Genomic DNA, 19,629 nt, shown 5'->3' on the forward strand with positions numbered 1-19,629 from the left:
ATTTGGAATTGGTATTAACAACTTCAACCTCATTCTGAGCTGTTCCCAGAATAACAGGAGCTATAGTAACTTGGGACTGTAAAGTCATTTTCTGCCACATGGACTGAGAAGTTGGAAAGCTAATCTGTAGGATAGGATTCAGGGGGTCAGAACCCAGTGTGTGCAGTGAGAAAGCCTGGGGAGAATGTGCCCCTGTATTCCTGGTGGCTTCCAAGTCCTGCTTCCATCCCTGTCTGAAGCCTGGTAAGATGGCTTCCCACGCTTCTGTGAGTACCTGAGTTAAGAGGGAAAAAGAGAGTCATCTGTTTGGCTCCATGGTTCCTTGGTGAGAGGTAGAGGGGAAGGTAACTTAAAATATAAAAGGAGTTCACATCTTCTAAGTTGTGGGGCAAGCTGTATGTAGAAGATAAAGTTCATTAGCAAACTAATGTCTACCAAGGGTCAGTAAATCAGGAGAGGTGGCTGTTTTCACATATCTTTTCTCAACTTAATGGTTCATTTATTTAACTGATGACTGCTGTCTTTATGGGGGTTTGATATTTAGTGGACTCAAGAGGGTGATAAATAGGCTCTGCTTAACCTTTTTTTTTTCTTTAAACCCTACAGCCATCCCATTTGTGGTAATCCAGGACCACTAACTAATCATATGATATCCAAGACATATTCTCTTTCTCTGCAAATAGAGCACAATTTCAAGTAAGTGAACTTGAATATGGGAGTGGAAATGAAAGCCCCACAGACAGTGAGGTGGTCTCTACATTGAGGAATAGGAGAGGGGAACAGGCATATGGTGTTCTTCCCAGGGTCCTCTAAGATCAGATCTTTGTCATCAAAAGACTGAAAGTGAGAAGCACTCCTTTGGACAAGAATAGAAAATGCTGAGCCTCATAAATCCAGACAAGTGTAAGACCATTAGAATGTGCAAGATGTAAGGAAGTGGCAAAATAGCACATGTGCTCTTTACCAATTGTGGGATAGAAAGCCTAGGCAACACATAAGATGTGAAATCCCTAGGAAATCTCCAAATTCAGAATATCCATTCCCACTCAACATTGTTTTCTTTTTCCCATAGTAGCAAAAAGACCAAAATGGTCACTTTTTAGTTTACTTCCTTTTACTACCCTTATAGGTACAGAGGTGTGCAGGAATGAGGCATGTGGTGGGGGACTGGGGAGGAGGGAAGAGGCTTCAACACATTTGGCAGAGCTAATTAACAAGTCTAATTAAGATCATGGTAGAATGAAGTCAATGATGATGATCATCACCATAAATCAAAAGAAGGGAGCAAGGTCAGGGTTAATAGACAGAGTAACAGCCTATGGCAGGGAGTGAGGACAGGGACTTCCACACATGAAAGCTCTCAAATTTAGACCTTGACATCACTTTCAAAGAAAGTTTATATATTAACATATAGTCACAGAGATATATTCACAGCATTGGAAGAAGATCTTCCTTATGCAACTTAATACTTTTATCCCATTTCTGGACCACACACAGAGCGCACTATGAATTTATTCACTTCTATAAATCTTGTACAGTAGTCTCTCTCTTGCCTGTGGTTCTGCCTTCCATGGTTTCAGTAACTAGTAGTCAGCCATCGTCTGAAAGCAGATGATTCTCCTTCTAACATATCGTCAGAAGGTCAATAGCCACCTAACTTACCTCACAATGCCTACGTCATTCATCTTCATTTATCTCATCACGTGGGCATTTTATCATCTCCCATCATCACAAGAAGAAGGGTAAGTACAGTGCAATAAGATATTTAAGAGATAGAGAGAGAGAGAGACACCACATTCACATAGCTTTTATTACAGTGTATTGTTTTAATTGTTTTATTTTATTGTTGTTGCTAATATTTTTCTGTGCTTAATTTATAAATTAAACTATATCACAAGTATGTATGTATAGGAAAAAATAGTATATATAGTTCAGTACTATCTGGTTTCAGGCAACTACTTGGGGGGTCTTGGAATTTGCCCCCTCTGGATAATGGGGGACTGCTGTAATTATCTTGTGAATGGCACGGATATTGCTTTGTGTTTGGGTGTCTAAAAACACATTAATTACATCTAAGGTGTACTATGTTATAAATCCTGTTTCACATTTTCTTCTAAAAAATGTTGGTAGTTTAGGCCCCCCATGATCTCTGAGACCTCCTAGTTTAGAATACAAGAGTTTATGATTTAGAGGAAAGCAGAAGTAAATCCTAGGAAGTAAGGTGAGATGTACAGAAGATAAGGATCAGGCTTGCTATGGCAACCAATGGCACAATGGAGGTCAAGACCAGGCAGAGGAAGACCCAGCACATGGCTAAGACCTAGCACTGGCTAGAATTGGCCGCTCCTGGAAGCAGCCCCTCCCTGTATGATCCAGGTTCTTGGGGGAATGCCTGAGTGCTCAGGTGACTCACTTCCCAACAACATCCTGTGGCTTGCCCATGGGTAGGAAATGTAATTGCTGAATAATTAGTCCATGAATCATTGATAATTGACTGGTGTGAAATAATGAGGAGGGATGCCTTCTGGGTTAGAAAACACATTTAATACTGGAAGCCTGAAATTGAGGTAAAACTAAACCATAAGATTGTCATTTTCAGCACTTATATCAACCCCAAACTGTATGTGATTGATTAAAAGAAGTTGTAATAAGAGCACACCATAAGAGGAGAAATGTCTATCAGCAAACACCTAACACAGGTACCGGAAAATTCCTTGCAAACAAAACTAATGGTAGACAGAACCATGAAGGGGGATCATTTATTATATCTGTCTTTCTTCAAATGGCCCACCCCTACTACTGAGAATTAGTTGTCTCGTGACTTTGAGTCATCACAAAGGAAAAAAATGTCTCCCTTCCCCACCACCTACTCAGAGAGTGGCCCTCTGTTTTGGTGACTTGCTGGGCCCATTCTTCTTTAACACCTTGTGTTAATTTGCTGTTATTTGAGGTGGGACTGTTGTTTGTACAGTTCAAATCTGTAGTACTTAGGACAGTGTCTTGTCTGTCCTCTCTCATCTTTGTCTTAAATGTCTCTTACACTTGCCACTCTGGCCAGCTACAGAAGAGCAATGGGTTTCTTAATCAACCCAGGCAATGGCCCTTTCACTCCCAGCATGCTTGGTAGCTAATCTCTGGCTCCTCCTTTTGGGTATCTGCATGCACTCTCCTCTTTAGCTTCTATGACTTTTTTCCATGTACCTCTCTGGTTCCATGATCTAGGCCCAACAGAACCTCTCCGCCAAGCTGACATTTCTGCCAGAGCACCTAGCTCATAATAGGTATATAGGCAGATTCAATAAATAGGCTAAAAAGTTTTTCTTTTCCTGTTTTAATATGTCCAACCAATTTCTTTGGAGCTATCTAGTCATATCATCTGCAGTGATAATTTTGTTCTTTTAAAATAATTAGTTCAATGAACATTTATTGAAGGACTTCAATATATATTGAAGGCTCAAATATAGCACCAAGCCCTGAAGATACAAAGCCCTCTCCTTCTCCTCCTTCCCTCCCTTCCTTCCTTCTTTCCACATACTCAGTATTTTGCTAAGTATCTGGAGATACAGAGATGAATGAAATGCATCTCAGAAGGTTTTCAATCTAGTTAGCAACTCAGAAAAAGTAAATGGAGAATTAAATTACAAACAGATGTGGTAAGTGCTGTGCTAGGGGTTTGCACCGGATACCAGGAATGTGTGTGTGTGTGTGTATGTGTGTGTGCACATGCATGTGTGCGTGTGTGTGTGTTGATGGTGGTGGGAATATCATCTGTCTTATCCCACCCTAAGGGCTAAGGTCAGGCAAGCTTCCAGAGGAAGTGACCTTGGAACTGAGGTCTAAAGAAGTAGAATTTGTCTGGGGTAGAGGTTTTGAATGAATCAAGCATGGGGGAACATCTTATGCAAAGGCCCTGTGGCAAAAACCTCTTGGTGTGTATGGGGAGTTACAAGTGGTTTGGAATGTGGTGTGCTGTGGAACAGCCAGGGATAGTCTGAAAATGTCCTCAAGGACTGATTTATAAATAGCCTTGTGTATGTGGCTAAGGAATCCTGCAAATAGTGTGAAGACTGAAGAATTTTGTTAGTGCCATATTAGTTTGGCATTTAAAATATATTTGGCCAGCTAGAATGTGGATTATTGACTTGTGCCAATGGGCAAGTCTGGAGTCCAGTTAGGAGGCAGTAACGGGAATAGAAGTATGAGCTAAAAAGAAATGGTCCCTGCCTTCCCAACACTTGCACTCAGCGGCTCATGAGAAATCATTTACCATGATAGCGTGAGATACATATTAATAGAGGCAGGTGCACAGCATGACCAAACACTTTGGACTTTATGATTTTAAGCTCCTTTTGTCTTTAAAATTCTGCAACTCTAGGCTACCTAGTTGTGGGGAATGGTGCCTCTGAGCCTATCTGTTTTGAGGCTAATGGCATATAAAAGAGGAACCACATAAGAATGTTCATTGTAACACTGTTCACAAGAGAGAAAACCAATAAACAACTTAAAATGGGAGAGTGAAGGAATAGATTCTTGTAGAGACACAATGGAATATTCTATACAGGCAGAGTGAGTGAATTATAGCAATGACACAACATTATGGATGAATCTTAGACATATAAACCCAAGTTGTAGGTCCCATAGACATATAAACCCAAGTGGTAGGTCCCCTAGACATAGGAACTCAAGTGGTTAGTCCTGAAAGATTACATACAATGTGATACTGTCTTCATAAATTTAAGAAATGACTAAAACAAGGTATATTTTAAAGAAATATATATAGTAAGTACATTAAAATTCTAATTATTTTATGTAATTATATATTACCATTAATTATAATTATTAATCATTGATACCTCAATCCATTGATATTTAATTAAGATTAATTTTCCATATTACATATTGACACAAATTTCTTATATATTATTATACATAAATATACATAAATTTAACATATTAACATAACTGTGTGTGTGTGTATGTGTGTGTATAAACTATAGAAAAAAGAAAACAAGAGAAAGATGAGCATGGGATTTATTACTTAGGTAGAAAAAAGCATGAGAATGAATGAAAGAGGGACTGGGTGGTTAGAGTAAGTTATAACCAAGGTCCTAGATTTAGTTTTGGGTGGTAGGTTTGGATGCTAATTACATTATTCAAAATAACTAAGTAACTAACTAAATAAAAAATATAAGAAAGTCATGTATGGATTCTTGAGAAAATGTCATGAACAAGACGGAATAGGGTTTATCTCATCCAGTGCCCTTGAGCTCAAAAAAGAAAGACAGAGAAGAGAAAGAAGGAAGCAGACATGTGATAATGGCACACGCAGGGGATCCTGAGAGGCAAGGGCTAGGGCTAGAGAAGTAGGGAGGGGCCAGGAAACCCATGAGGGAGGACAGAGGAGAAGAACCTAAGATGATGTGGCCTTGGAATCCAGCTGGGGTTGAAGGGAAAGACTAGTACACTTGGGGGAGCTCAGGGTAAGGGGCCAAATGCCTGGGTCTGGACAGTAGGATCTAGTCACTTGTTAGTAAAATTTCTTCTGGAAGGCTCTTGAGGAGAAATAAAGCCAGATTCCATACTGTAATTCAAGGGGAGCCTTTGCCTCAAATGATAGTGGACCTGAGTCAGGTCTGAATGTTCCACTATTAACAAGAACAGGAACACAGCTCAAGTCCTTGTTCAGTGAGTACATCCTGCTGGCAGAAGAGTCAGCTGCCTCTCAGCTTTCCTGTTTCACCCATGTCCCAGCAACTGAGTAAGGTCAACATGCCAACATACTCACAGTTTTATGATGTCTGGTCCAAACATTTCTATCACTAAATAGCAGGTTGTCTTCAAGAACAGCTTTTCTAAAAAAAAAAAATAAATAAAGAAGGGGAAATAGATTATTTTCATAATCATCTTTACTAAGAATTGATGATGGATGATTAATTTATCATTGATTCCAGTGATTAATTATAGGGGTTTGAGGGAAATGTTACAGTTAATGTATTCATTATTTCAGGTTTATGTGAATGCTACTTTGTTTACAGTACATGACAAAGATTACCAGTTTATTACAGTTAAATTTGGGGGTTTTATTTTCTTTTGTACAGCAAGGAATGTCTGAATGTTGGTGAAGATCTCCTTTGTTGAAATAAAAGAAACAGGACTCACGTTAAAGTAAATAATTTAAAATATAGCTTTGCTAAAAATACTCTTTTCTGGTGTTCATTTGGAAAAAAAGATTTCACTTTGCCTATTTAGTTTTTGCTGTTAGTATTCCAGAGATAAAAAGAGATGGTCAAAATGTCCCTGCACTGCCATCTTCACCAGAGATCTCACACACACACACACACACACACACACACTAACAAAGCAATCTCCTTCCTCTCCACTGTGAGAGTACAGGGATGCTTTGTGAATTGATCAGTTTGCACAATGAAGCCTGTTTATTCTCTGGTCCTGTTTTTCCAGTTTGTAAGTCCACTGTGGAGCCTTGGGAATTAGGACCTTAGCACAATTAGGACAGATGGGCTGTCCTGGGAAGAGATGGGAGTCTCTCTCTGATGAGAATTTATCTCGTCATGCTCATCTCAGACTGCACTACCCACAACTTGCTTGGAGGGTAGGGTAGTAAAAGAATAGGATAAGTATGGGAAACACTGTCTGCTACTTCATTTTTACTCACTAGTAAATAATGTAAATATTATTGTTATATTACAATAGATCTATTCATAGGAACGTTTTTCCTACAATAAAGCAATGACTTCAAACACATTGCGTTTGAAGTAGGAACTTAAAATTATATCCCCACGTTGACTTTACAGAAGTGAAAAGAACCATGGGGGAATACTATGACACTGCATGACCGCACCTTAGTTAACTAGATGAGATGGACAAATTCCTAGAAAGACAAACTGCCAAAATTGACTCAAAAATAGACAATCTGGATAGATCTATAACAAGTGATTGAATTAGTAATCTAAAGCTTCCCACAAAGAAAAGCCCACAACCAGATGGCTTCACTGGTGAATTGTACCAAACACCTGAAGAAAGCATCTGAATAGGTTTTCTCCAAAGAAGATATATGGATGGCCAATAAGCACATGAAAAGATGCTCAACATCTTTGACTATTAAGGAAATGCAAATCAAAAACAAAATGAGATACCACATCATACCCACTATGATATGCTATAATAAAGATGACAGATCATAGGGGCACGTGGGTGGCTCAGTTGGTTGAACGTCTGACTTTGGCCCAAGTCATGATCTCACATCACGAATTTGAGCCTCACTTTGGGCTCACTGCTGCTAGGGCAGAGCCTGCTTTGGATCCTCTGTCCTTTTTCTCTCCACCCTTTCCCCACTCATGCTCTGTCTCTCTCAAAAAAAAATTTTTTTAATGACAAATAATAGCAAGTATTGATTTGGAGAAATTAGAATCTTCACACACTGCTGGTGGGAACATGAAATGGTGCAGCCACCTTGGTAAATGGTCTGACATTTCCTCAAATGGTTCAACATGGGGTTACCACATGATACAAATCTACTCTTAGGTATATACCCCAAAGAATAAAAAATATATATAAACACAAAAACTTGTGCATAAATGTTCACAGTGGCATTATTTAAAATAGGCAAGAAGTGGAAACAATTCAACCCAAATGTCCATTAACAAATGAATGAACAAAATGGGCTACATCCATACAATAGAATATTCAGCTGTGAAGAGTAATGCAGGTCTGCTACATGCCACACATGGATGGACATGAAAAACATTATGCTAAATGAGAGAAACATAATTCCATTGATATGAAATGTCCAGAAGAGGCAAATGCATAGGGACAGAAAATAGGTTAGTGGTTGTTTAGGGCTGGGGAGGATGGATAAGGACAACTTAGAGGTGTGAGGGTCCTTTCTAGTGTGCTGAAAGTGTTCTAAAATTCACTGTGGTGATAAATGCACGTCTCTGGGAATATACTAAAAGCCATTGAATTATACATTTTAAATGGATGAACTGCAGGAGGCGCGCGCGCGCGCGAGACTCTTAACTTGGCTTCACACCCTGGGCAGAATCCAACCCAGGCTCGATCTCACAACATGAGATCGTGATCTGATCCAAAATCAAATGTCAGATGCTTAACCAAATGAGCCACCCAGGTGTCTCCTCAATAAAAAGGTTCTAAAATAAAAACCTCTCTTTCCCCTGGGTGCTCCTTTACAGGGTCAGTGCAATGGAGAGTATCAAGAATCTATGATGTCATAGGATTCAGAGACCTGATTTCAGCATCCATGGACCTGCTCTGACCTTTGATTGCTTACCCCTTCTGGGTTTCCGTTTCCTCATCTGAAAAATGTGGGAATGGAATTCAGTCTCCTTCACTAGACCATCTAGGGAGTTTGGAGAATTATGTAACAGATATTGAAAATTACATGAATTGGCAGAGCACTCTGGAAGCCAGTTTCAAGTATGGCCAATGTAGAACTAGTTGAACCAAAAGCTGGGCAATATTTATTCTTGCAGTACTGCTTGAAAGACAGAGGAAATTCATCTTCTTTCTGGTACAATAAGAGATGTTGTTGGGGTGTGTGCGTATTTTCTTAGAACCTTGTTTTGTTCAGGTTGAAATGAGTGGCTGCAAGTTTTCCTCGCTCTCTGAGTAGGACCATCTGAATGATCAATTTCTCAGACAGATTCAGTGATCATTTCTCAGATGGCTTCTGCAATGGTTAAGAGGGAGAGGCTCCTGGAGCAAAGGAATAAGAGATGGCCCCTTGAGAGCTAAATTATAGATCAGCACAGAAAGGTACAGAGTGGAGATGTGCCAGACCTCCAGAGCAAGCCAGATAGGGCCCAGTCAGCATGATCAGATGCCACCTCACCATTACTGATACAACCACAGAAAAGATTGGTACTAACATATTGCTAGTCACCTATCTGATATGAAATGTATACAGTTAAACCATCTGTGACCAGCAAGGTACAGAGCATTGAGTTTCTACAGTGTCAAACAGACTTGGAACAGCATAGGAGGGGGAAAAAAGTGGCCATTTTCAAGGGCAAAGGAGGGTGAAAAAGGAGCAAGTGAGCAGTTGTCACACATTAGATGTACACATGTGTGTGTAAATGAAGCCCAGGACATTCTAGGTTGTAAGTCACCTTCATGTTTGCCATGACGAAGTTTCTCATAAGACCCTTTGGAGGGAGTGTTTATGTTTACTCTCCTTCTACTCTCCTTCTAGAGACTTATGTTTACTCTCTAGCTAGTTCCTACTAGTTTGCTTGTAGACTCTCAGAACCTAAGAAACATGAGGAGAGTTGCCTTCCTTGTTTTAAATCTACATGTGTTTTTAACTATCATATTCCACGAAGATAAGATTTTTGCATAGGTGACCCAAGAAAGTGAAGTTCTAACCAGGCTCTCAGGGCATATGAGTCTGCTAACCCCTAGTGAGAATGATTCCATTAATCATTTTTCCATTAACAATTCTGATATTCTTCCAAGGTGTTTACTAATGAGAGCCAGAGGCAAAAGCAGCAGGTGAAACTGAAGGTCAGTAATGCTTCGCACAATTCAAAAAAATCGTCTTCCCAGGCAAAGAAAGGCCAGCCTGATTTACTGAGTGATTATTCTCAAGAATGTCGCTTACATGCTTTCAGACCGCTAAGGTTATGTCTTCTGAACTAGTTCTGCTTTGGAGGTAAAAGCAATACTATTTAAAAATAATAACTGTGTGTTGAAGTGTGTAATTTCACTTCCTCTGTCCCCCATTCTCCTGGCACACCAGGCAGAAAGCAATACAGGACGCAAATAGGCACTATGGCTCAGGCCCATTTCGTTTTCAAGAAGGAGAAATCCTGAGCTAGGAGGCAGACTATCTTTGTCACCCTCTACAGTTTGCGTGACCATCCTACACACAAATGTACAAAATACATTTATAAAATGGAAACAGTAATGCCTGCCATGCCTTTATGCATGTCAGGTGAAAGAGCTTTTAAGCTGAACTGAATATATTATTTCTATCCACAGGTAAAAGATTAATTAATAACATGAAAACAACTGCAAGCGCCATTCTTTTTTTTTTTTTTTAATTTTTTTTTTCAACGTTTATTTATTTTTGGGACAGAGAGAGACAGAGCATGAACGGGGGAGGGGCAGAGAGAGAGGGAGACACAGAATCGGAAACAGGCTCCAGGCTCTGAGCCGTCAGCCCAGAGCCCGACACGGGGCTCGAACTCACGGACCGCGAGATCGTGACCTGGCTGAAGTCGGACGCTTAACCGACTGCGCCACCCAGGCGCCCCTGCAAGCGCCATTCTTAATCCTTTGAAATTCCTCCAGTTGAAAGGAAACCCACCACTGGAAACTGAAATACCAAGTTCGCTTCTCTTGGGAAGGTGTCAACTTTTATTTTACCAGAATCTGACTTTCAACCTCTTATTCACCTTAGCAGACTCTGAAGTTTCCTGTAATGAGTCAGAAGGAGCCAAGATGGTACCTTGCATACCAGCGATCTTGGTCCATGTTGTTTTTCGTTTTGCTAGTATATCAGGTGAAGATAATCTAGGAAGAAGGATTTTTGCTGAGCCTTTCATTTTTGAGCAACATAACTTTGCCTAAATAAAGAACAAAACTGGGTGTCTCCACAAACCCCAAAACACAGTTAGGCAAGGATAAACCACTCACATCCGCAAGACATGTGGGTTATCAACATCTGGGTGGGAGAAAGTAAAGGGAAGCAATAGAATACCAGATAAACCTGAGAATGGGGGCGTCTCCAAATAGTACATAGGTATTGCCTAGAAAGTATGGTGGGCCACTTAAAGAAAGGAAGCTGAGACTGGGTGGGGTTTTGGCCACTGTGATGGCAGATGAAGGACTAAGAGGCTGGCATGGCCAGGCATTTATAATTTCTAGAAACTGACCTACCAGAGATTCCTTTTAGGATGGCATCCATGCTGAGGAGAAACTGCTGGGTTTGGAAACAAAACTGAGCTGGAGAGAAGCAAAGGAAAGAAAATCCAGACAAAAGTGGTCAAGGGAATAGTCAGAAACACCAAAAGTATGCTCCCATGTGTGTGTGTGTGTGTGTGTGTGTGTGTGTGTGTGTGTGTGTGTGTGTGTTTTAACACTACATAAGAACAACAGAAAAAAGTTCTGTGCATTTAGAAACGTACCCTGAACCACTTCTCTTTTTAAGAGTTTTAGAAAACTAATTTCATATAAAAATGAGCAACAGAAATGTATCTAGGTCAACTCCCATACAAAGTTATTATAAGAAAAAAAAGAATAAGGAACAGAATCCCATCCCTATAGAGAGCAAAAGCATGCCAGAAAGTCAAGTCCAAAAAAGGATTAAAACATAACATAGTATTTCAAAATGAGCTAAGAAGCATTAATAAAATGCTTTAAGTCATGAAAGAACAACAGAAATCAAAATTAGAAAACTCAGACATGGACTAAAAGAACACAGGGAAGAATACAAGATTATAAGAGGAATGAAATCTAAACCAGAATGAACACAAGAAGTGAATACAACAGCTAATGTCTTAAGAAAAACTTTCAAGATAAAAAATAAATGAAAGGATAGTAGTATTCAAGCAATAGGCAACATATCAAGGTTAGGCAAAGAAGATTCAAAATATGGATACTAGAAATCCCTGAAAAAGAAAACCAAATCAAGGAAATTGAACAAGTAAACAACTTTTCTGAAATTATTTAAAAAATGTATTTGAGAGCACACTGCATGCCTGAGAACATCAATATACCACAACAAACACTGAAGCATATTCTAGTTAGATGACTGAATTTTATAGAAGAAAGGAAAAAAACCTCCTTTGAACTTCTAGGCAAAAACAGCAAGTGACTTATAAGAAAAAGGAAATTAGATTATCAGTAGGCTCTTTAAAGACACATTTAAGATACTTAGAGAAAGAAATTATATGGCAAGGATTTATGTATCCAGAAAAACAACTGACTTTCAAGTGTAAAGGGCACAGGCAGCTTGTTATTAAGATGCAAGAATTCAGGGAATAGTGTTCCCATGAGCCCTTCCTGAGGAATGAGCTGTAGACAAGTTGACTAGAGAGGCATCCGCATAAGGGCTGGTAGTGAACGTCAATCAAATAGTTGCTGATGGGACTGAGACCAAATGGGGGTGAGAAGGGCATGGATATGGTATGGAATAGCCGTATGCTCAGGTCATAGAGAACAATGATTGCAAAAGGTGGAGAAATGGGAACAGTATACTTAAAGGGCAGTTTTGGTTGCCTTCAGTGATTATAAAGTATATTAATGGTAGCAGTACGAGGATTGATATTGATATTCTGAGACTGTTATATGTCTAATGAGGGATAGGTGAAAGAGTAATTATAGGGTATTTTGTCCCTTTGTCCTTGAGAACTAGGACTTTGGCTGTGGAAAGAAAGATATGGATATGACACAGGAGAGATTAAGAAGAAAATCCTGCTAAAAAAAATCCTATAGTCCTGAATTTGAATTTGAAGTGTCAGTATGACCTCATGAGACATAAGACATGAGATATCTATCTATATCTATCTATTCTATATCTATGTATCTATCTATCTATATATCTATCTGTATATATCTATATCTATATATATATCTCATTATATTGTTATAATGATAGTTTTTAAAGAAAACTAATTGACTATTATGGGACAATAATAGAAAGGCAGCGAATCATTTGAAAATTGGCAAGTAAAGCAAAGGAATCAGGCATTTATCCTGCCTTTCCTACTATGGACAATACCATTATGGACTGTGGGGAAAACGTCTCTAAAATATGATGGGAACATGTGGGTGGCTCAGTCGGTTAAGTGTTCAACCCTGGATTTTTGTTCAGGTCATTATCTGATGGTTAGAGAGTTTGAGCCCTGCATTGGGCTTTGCACTGACAGTGTGGAACCTGATTAGGATTCTCTCTCTCTTCCTCTCTCTGCCTTTCCTCTGCGCTCTCTCTCTCTCTCTCAAAATAAATAAATAAACTTTAAAATTTTTTAAAAATATGATGACGACGAGGCCAAGTGTCTCTAATGTACTTCCACCACTAAAGATAATATAAATGATATATTAGAATAGCACAATTTTGCAATCCCCAGTGAACTAAGAGATCTGGCTAGTGACCATCAACAGCTGCTAATGTCACAAAAAGAGAAAGCCACTTATAATGGCCTCCTGACTAAAGAAAATATCACCACTTATTGTCTTGCCAAAGAAGTCAAACTGGAGTCTGATCAAGCCTCTGGATCTAGCTGCAATTTTCAGGAAATAAAGAACACAGAGCAATACATTCAATCATACCATAGGGAAGAAATCAGCAAAACCCAGACTGTGGGAAACTCTACAAGGCAAATCCCACAATTAAATTAAATGGAAAAGGAAGGGATGGAAAGAAAACTTATAGATTAAAACAGATTTAAGAGACATATCAAAAAATATTTTTTGAGAGTCTCAGGTGCTACCAGCCGAACTAGCTGGGCAGTCAAAAAATATTTTTTAAAATGTTTATTTATTTATTTCTGAGAGAGAGTAAGAGCAGGATCAGGGGAGGGACAGAGAGAGAGAGAGAGAGAGAGAGAGAGACATAAAGAGAATCCCAAGCAGTCTCCATGCTGTCAGCAAAAAGCCTGATGCTGGGCTCAATTCCAAGAACCGTGAGATCATGACCTGAGCAGAAACAGCCAACTGAGCCACCCAGGCATCCCAGGCCTTGACATATCAAAATTTTAAGACTAGGCAAGACTAGGGTATAGCAAATGCCCACCTGGAAGATAAAACTATAAAGCAATGCCAAAAAAAAAATGAGTAGAGTAAAATTCAAGATGTTGTTCCTTTAGGCAAAAGAATGGATTTATGATGGAATGGGGCTTCTAGAGTAGCTACCTATCTGTTTCTTCTTGACCCGGGCTATGTTTACAAGGGTATTCACATTTTAATAACTAATAAACTTATACATCTATTTCATGTGGTTTTCTAGGTTTGATTTGTTTCCTCCAAAAAAGGTTAAAAGATTACCCACTGAACAATACCATACATTGTTTATGGATTCATACAAGTGAATATGAAAGTATTAAATTTGACCAGAACAATAGCCATAAAGCTCATGTGAGTGGTTCCCTCTGGGGAGATGGAAGGAGAATGGAACTGGGGGTGAGAGGAAGCCAAAGGCTGCTTCAAGTCTATCTGCCACGTTCTAATTCCACAAAAGAAAGATGATGTAAATAAGTCAAAATCTTAGCAATGATCAATCTGGGACGTTGTAAACACTCGTGTTTGTGTATTATTCTCTCTTAGACTTTAGATTGAATTCCAAGAAATTTAGCTTGTGAATGCATATTGTGACTGAATGCAATAAATTCTCTGAAAATGCTTTGGTGCTATTGGAACAGCATGCTATGTAAACCAGACACAACCACCATTAGTCTGGCTTCCTTACTTTGAAAAAAAATCATCCTTGATGAATTTGTTTCTTAACATTCAAGGAATGACAATTTGACTCTCAAAGAAGTTTACTCATTGTGGCTGTTCACCTAATAGTATTCTGTAAGGGAAATAGAATCAATATTTTTTCAACTTTGTGGAGATGGAGAGAGAAATATACAATTTGTTTAAATCATCAATCATCAACCCATTCCTTTTTTTTGTTTTTTTTTGAGTATGGGTCAGATGATTTTATTGAGATCCAATTCAAATCCGTGGAAAGTTCCCAGATTATTTTCCCATTTGGGTTTTTTAAAGATCAGTTGTCCTCTCTGACTAAATAAAGCTCTGTGTGGGTAAGGCTGTACATGTATCTGGGAGTGTACATGTGGTTAAATTAACATAAATCATTGAAAATTATCCATTTTTCATTATTTTGACCTTCTTGGCACTTAAGGCAATGAACTCCAGTTAGGCAAATCATTATAAATGTGAGATATGAAGCAACAATTGGCCATTCTACATTTTATTTCCTAAATGTCCTCAACAATCTCATTCTGCCATGGTGGAAAATGAATGTCAGGGGAAAAAATTGCCTCGAGTGGTTTGTGTGTGTGTGTGTGTGTGTGTGTGTGTGTGTGTGTGTGTATTTGTTTTAATTTCTATGAGCCCCATAAGAATATCAACTCACACAAATAACTCAGTCATATTCTCCTCCATAAGTGTGTGTAGGGTATAAACTCGCTCATGATGACTCAAAAGTCAGAAAACAAATCAGACCCACAGCCACATGACCCTTTCTGTATTTACCAGGAAGGTAGCTGCACAGTCTCTCCATTGAGGTCTCCACCGTGGAGTTGTGAACTTGAGCAAGCTGTTCAATCACGGATACCACCGCCACACAGGCTGCAAGGAGACAGAAGAACATGTCAGCAGTGTCATGTAGAAAACTGTGCTGGAGGGCCAGGGGAAAGGAAGGGATGCGCATGTGTCCTTGGGAACACCAACCTTTCCAAAACACAGAACTTTTGTTTGCCAAGCCTTTTAACATCTGCTGTGTGCATAAAGGCACCATGAGTTGTAGTGAAATGTAAAGTGTGCTAAGAAGATTGTATGTTTGAGGGTCAGAAAGACTGGTTGTCAGTTCAGTTTTGCCACTTGTAAGCTATAGGACTTTGTGGAGGTAACTGAATCTTTGTTTATGTTCATTGCTTTTCAATCGCATAGAAGACAGACATGGCATTTAAAGGAGACAGTGTGGAAATAAACAAGTCAGCACAGAGCAGAAGCTCAATAGACACTGGTTTCCTTCCTCCCCCCTTTTCTTCCTTTCTGCAGCAGCTGGTTTCATTGGGATTAGGATCATCCCCACCCCATACATACTCAGCTGTGACTTAGGGTCAGGTTTTTAATTTTAGAAAAGTGGTGGAAATTGCTCAGCCTTTAGAGTCAGAAGACCTGGAATTGAGTCCTGCTCTTGAATCTTGGATTTACCATCCAGGCTTTCTAAGACTTGGTCTCCTCACTGCAAAGTAGGTAATAAGTTTCCTATAAGAGGCTGTAATGATTCAGTGAGATAACAGTGCAATTGAACATGCCTTTGAAATCATCACACGAGTGTAAAGTATCATTTCACCTCCCAGCTAGAAAGCACTCTGCTTGAAAGCATATGCCAATATACTAAGTGTCTAAAAGGAACCTCAGATTAAATTAGGAATATATTACTTCACCAACCTTGGTATACATATGTGAAGGCCCAGAAATGCCAGGCTGACACCTCTTAGAAGTTTCTATCACCAGCCTTGATCTCCTGAATGCCTGGGAAAGCCCAAACTTCCTTTTTCCAAAGAGAGGGGACTCTTTCTTCTACACACAAAGGGTTGGTTGGTCAAAGATCAGTAAGTCTGTGAGAGGAAATTGTTAGGCCTCAGAGAGACAAGAGTGGCATTTATTAGCAGTGGTTGGTTTCCAAGGAGGAAAAAGAAGGCTTATATCCCAAATGAAGAAGTTCCAGGGTGCCTGGCCCAGTAGTAAACTTGCCATTAACCATCTGCTCAAGGTGCTGGGAACCCAAATTCACATGCAGTGTCATTAAAGCCAGATTTCTACCAGGACTCCTTGAGGGACGGTGGCTGGTAACAGATGTGATAGTACAATTGAGCATTTCTAGACAGAAAGAAATAAAATCTTCTGTAAAATGCAGGATTGTCAATGAGCGAGAGACTTTCCTCTTTCTAGACACTGCAACAGCTGATGAGGCTTTTGGCCTCGATTGCTCTGTATCCTCAGATAAAGCCAGACAAAGCTAGGCTCACCTAATCTGAGCGTGATCTTGAAAACCACAATCTCACTGCTCTGAGAGCACCTGCGCATTTATCAACACCAACTATCAAGGTTGATTAGATGTGCTTTTAGTAATCCATGCATTGAGGGTTCTATTACACGCAATGAATTTAGTAGCTGATACTTATTAGCACTTTATGATCTAAAAAGCATTTTCATGTGTATAAACATTTTCATGTGTATTTTGTTTTATTTTAAAGATAACATTTCAAAATATAATGCAATGCAATCTCATTTTAGAAAACAAAAAATACCGAATATTGTAAATAAAATAAACATCATTTAACTCACCCAGAGATAAACCAATTTCACTTTTACTTTAAATATATAAAATATATTTAACATATGTGAATATTTTCAACATTTATAATACTTTTGCCCCCTAATTTATGCCTCTGCCAATCACCTCTTAAGTAACGGGAGCTAAATAAATTTTAATAACTGCAATTGAAAGACAATGATAAATAATGAGATTGCAGTGTGGTAAGAGGATACAGTGTGGTATAGTTGAAAAGGGAGAGGCTTTGAATTAAAAAATAAACTTGGGTTCAAATACTGGATGGATGAGTTACAAACAGTGTAACTTGAACAAGTTACCTCTCCACTGGAACTTCATTTTTACGAGTTTAGATTTGGACCAGAAGTTCCTTGAAGGTGGGAGAAGGGTCTTACTCTCTCTAACTTTGAATGCCTGATGCAGGGTGTGGTTTGGAGTCAGGGGACAGAGATGTGTGCTGACTTGAAGCAAGCTGACTGGAGAACCGGCAGAGTGACATTTCAGTTGTCCGTTGCTGGGGGTCTCCATAGGAAAAGGTTAATGAGTGCACCTGAAGTTGTGTTCAGACTCAGTCATCTCCCCAACAACGTCGCTTACTCTCATTCCATCTTGTTGCAGGGCATGACTGCACTTCTCATTCTGGTGTGAAACAACCAGTGCCAACTCTTGAGTCAGACAGCGGATCTGATAGCAAATAGTCACGACTTGCAGCTGGGGATCACAGAAGGCGGTGGACATGGGGTTGAAATCTTGCATAACAATCACTTTGTGTGGCATCTCATCAATGAGCTGCTTCACCCAGCATGGACTTGAAACGAGGGTATGCATTTGTTTTAATCCAAGGCTTGCAAGGATCAATGCAAAGAGAATTGTGCCACTCGAAACCTCAACCTGCTTCTTTGTACTTATAGATATGGGTTTTTCTTTTACTCAGAGGAATCCCATCAAGGACTCTTATGACTTTGGTGGCTCCTTAGTACTCCTTACTAAAATTGGAAATCATTAGATAAAAGGAGCCAAAAAAAAAAAAAAAAAGTCAGCTGTCTCTGATGGAGTGGACCTTGACATCACCTCTGCTCTGCCCAGTGAAGAGTTATGATCAAAAGGGCTCTGAAGAAAACTGGGTAATGGGGTTTGAAATATGTAAACGCCCAGGTTGGACTCAGCTTTGATTTGAATCATGCTCCCTTAGACATCCTCACCCATATCCAGGGGCCTCAACTCCCCTTCCAGCTGGATTGTTAATTTAGGGTCTGCAGCGCAGTGTGTTCTGAATCCTTTAGTTGGCAAGAGTGGAGAAATTGACTTGGCTGTAGTTTCTAATAAGAGGTTCCACTGTCTTGACAGGCTAAAGAATGTTTTCCCTTAGACGCATGGGCAGAATAATTCTTCGCATTACAGACCATTCTCTGGCTGCTGATAAAAGGCCTGGCTCTGCTAAAGTGAGTTTGTCCAAGCTACTGTTCATTTACAGAGAGTGAGAGCGGTGCACTTTGCTCAAGTCACCATTCGAAACCTCACATATGGAAAATCTCTTCTCACGTGGCTTCTGAAAATAATGAGTGTAATAGAAACAGACACTCCTGATATTGTACGAAAAGAAGTGAATGGGACCCAATAAAAACATCTGCCACAGATATCTGCTTCTGGACACATTCCTCTGGTAGGTTGCAGACTATACCCAGAATCCTTTTGAAATGAAACAGGACTCTTGCAACTCTAATTATAATCATATCCATGCTGGCTGGAAATGCAGCCAACTGCAGAGAGACGGCTACAAGATTTCCCATTTGTGTGAAGCCCACACTTCATCGAAAAGCCCAGAAAGCACTAGGCAGTTGTCAGAGACAGGGTCAGCATGACTATCCTTCCTTTGTGACCCTAAGTGGACACATAAATAATTCATCACATGGCTAGAGTGTGCCCTGCAGTTTTCAAAGTGTTTTGCATACATTATCATCTCATTCAAACTTCACAACAACTCATAGATGTAGGAATCATTGCTCTCATTTTACAGACCAGCAGACAGAGGCTCAGAGAGGTTAGCTATCTTGCCAAGGATGTGGCTAGTTAACAGGAGAGCTGGGACTGGAACACAGTATGTACAAGTTCCTTCCAGATGGAGGCACTGTGCTGGGCTGTGAGTAGGTGCTGAAAAAAAAACTGATATGGTTCCTGCCCTCTTAGAGATTATGCTGTAATGGAGAAAAGTGATGGTAAACAAACAAACACATAAATAATTTTAGGAGCCATGAAGAAAAGGAACAGGGTGAAATAGCAGAGGGTAATGAAGATGGGGTGGTATAAACCTTCTTAGCTAGAGCCAATAAAGAGGGCTTATCTGGAGAACGCACACAAAAAATGGCTAATATAATGGCAAGGATCATAAGGAGCTGGGGGCAAGCTTGGTAAGAAGTGGGGGGAGCTGATGCCACTTCATGGCCTAAAGCTAGGAAAACCTGGCACCAGAACCCAATGGTGAAAGATGAAGTGCAGGGAAAGGAAGATGTCAGTTTCATGGGCTTTGTAGACTGCAAAAGAGCCAGGGATTTTTCCAGAGAGCAATGGGGAACCATGGC

The 19,629-nt window shown here is 39.7% G+C and overlaps 1 protein-coding gene across 3 annotated transcripts in view; it reads right to left on the minus strand.

Moving 5' to 3' along the window:
* AOAH (acyloxyacyl hydrolase) overlaps positions 1 to 19,629 on the minus strand; it is a 168,599-nt gene that overhangs the window by 128,081 nt on the left and 20,889 nt on the right. For all 3 annotated transcript variants that reach the window (XM_045495320.1, XM_045495321.1, XM_045495319.1), the window contains exons 3-4: positions 15,241 to 15,336; positions 5,786 to 5,852 (exon numbers count right to left, since the gene is read on the minus strand). In XM_045495320.1, coding sequence (XP_045351276.1) covers positions 5,786 to 5,852; positions 15,241 to 15,336 — 163 coding nt within the window. The remainder of the gene's footprint in view (positions 1 to 5,785; positions 5,853 to 15,240; positions 15,337 to 19,629) is intronic.

This window comes from Leopardus geoffroyi, chromosome A2, assembly GCF_018350155.1.
Source record: "Leopardus geoffroyi isolate Oge1 chromosome A2, O.geoffroyi_Oge1_pat1.0, whole genome shotgun sequence".
NCBI classification, from domain to species: Eukaryota; Metazoa; Chordata; class Mammalia; order Carnivora; family Felidae; genus Leopardus; species Leopardus geoffroyi.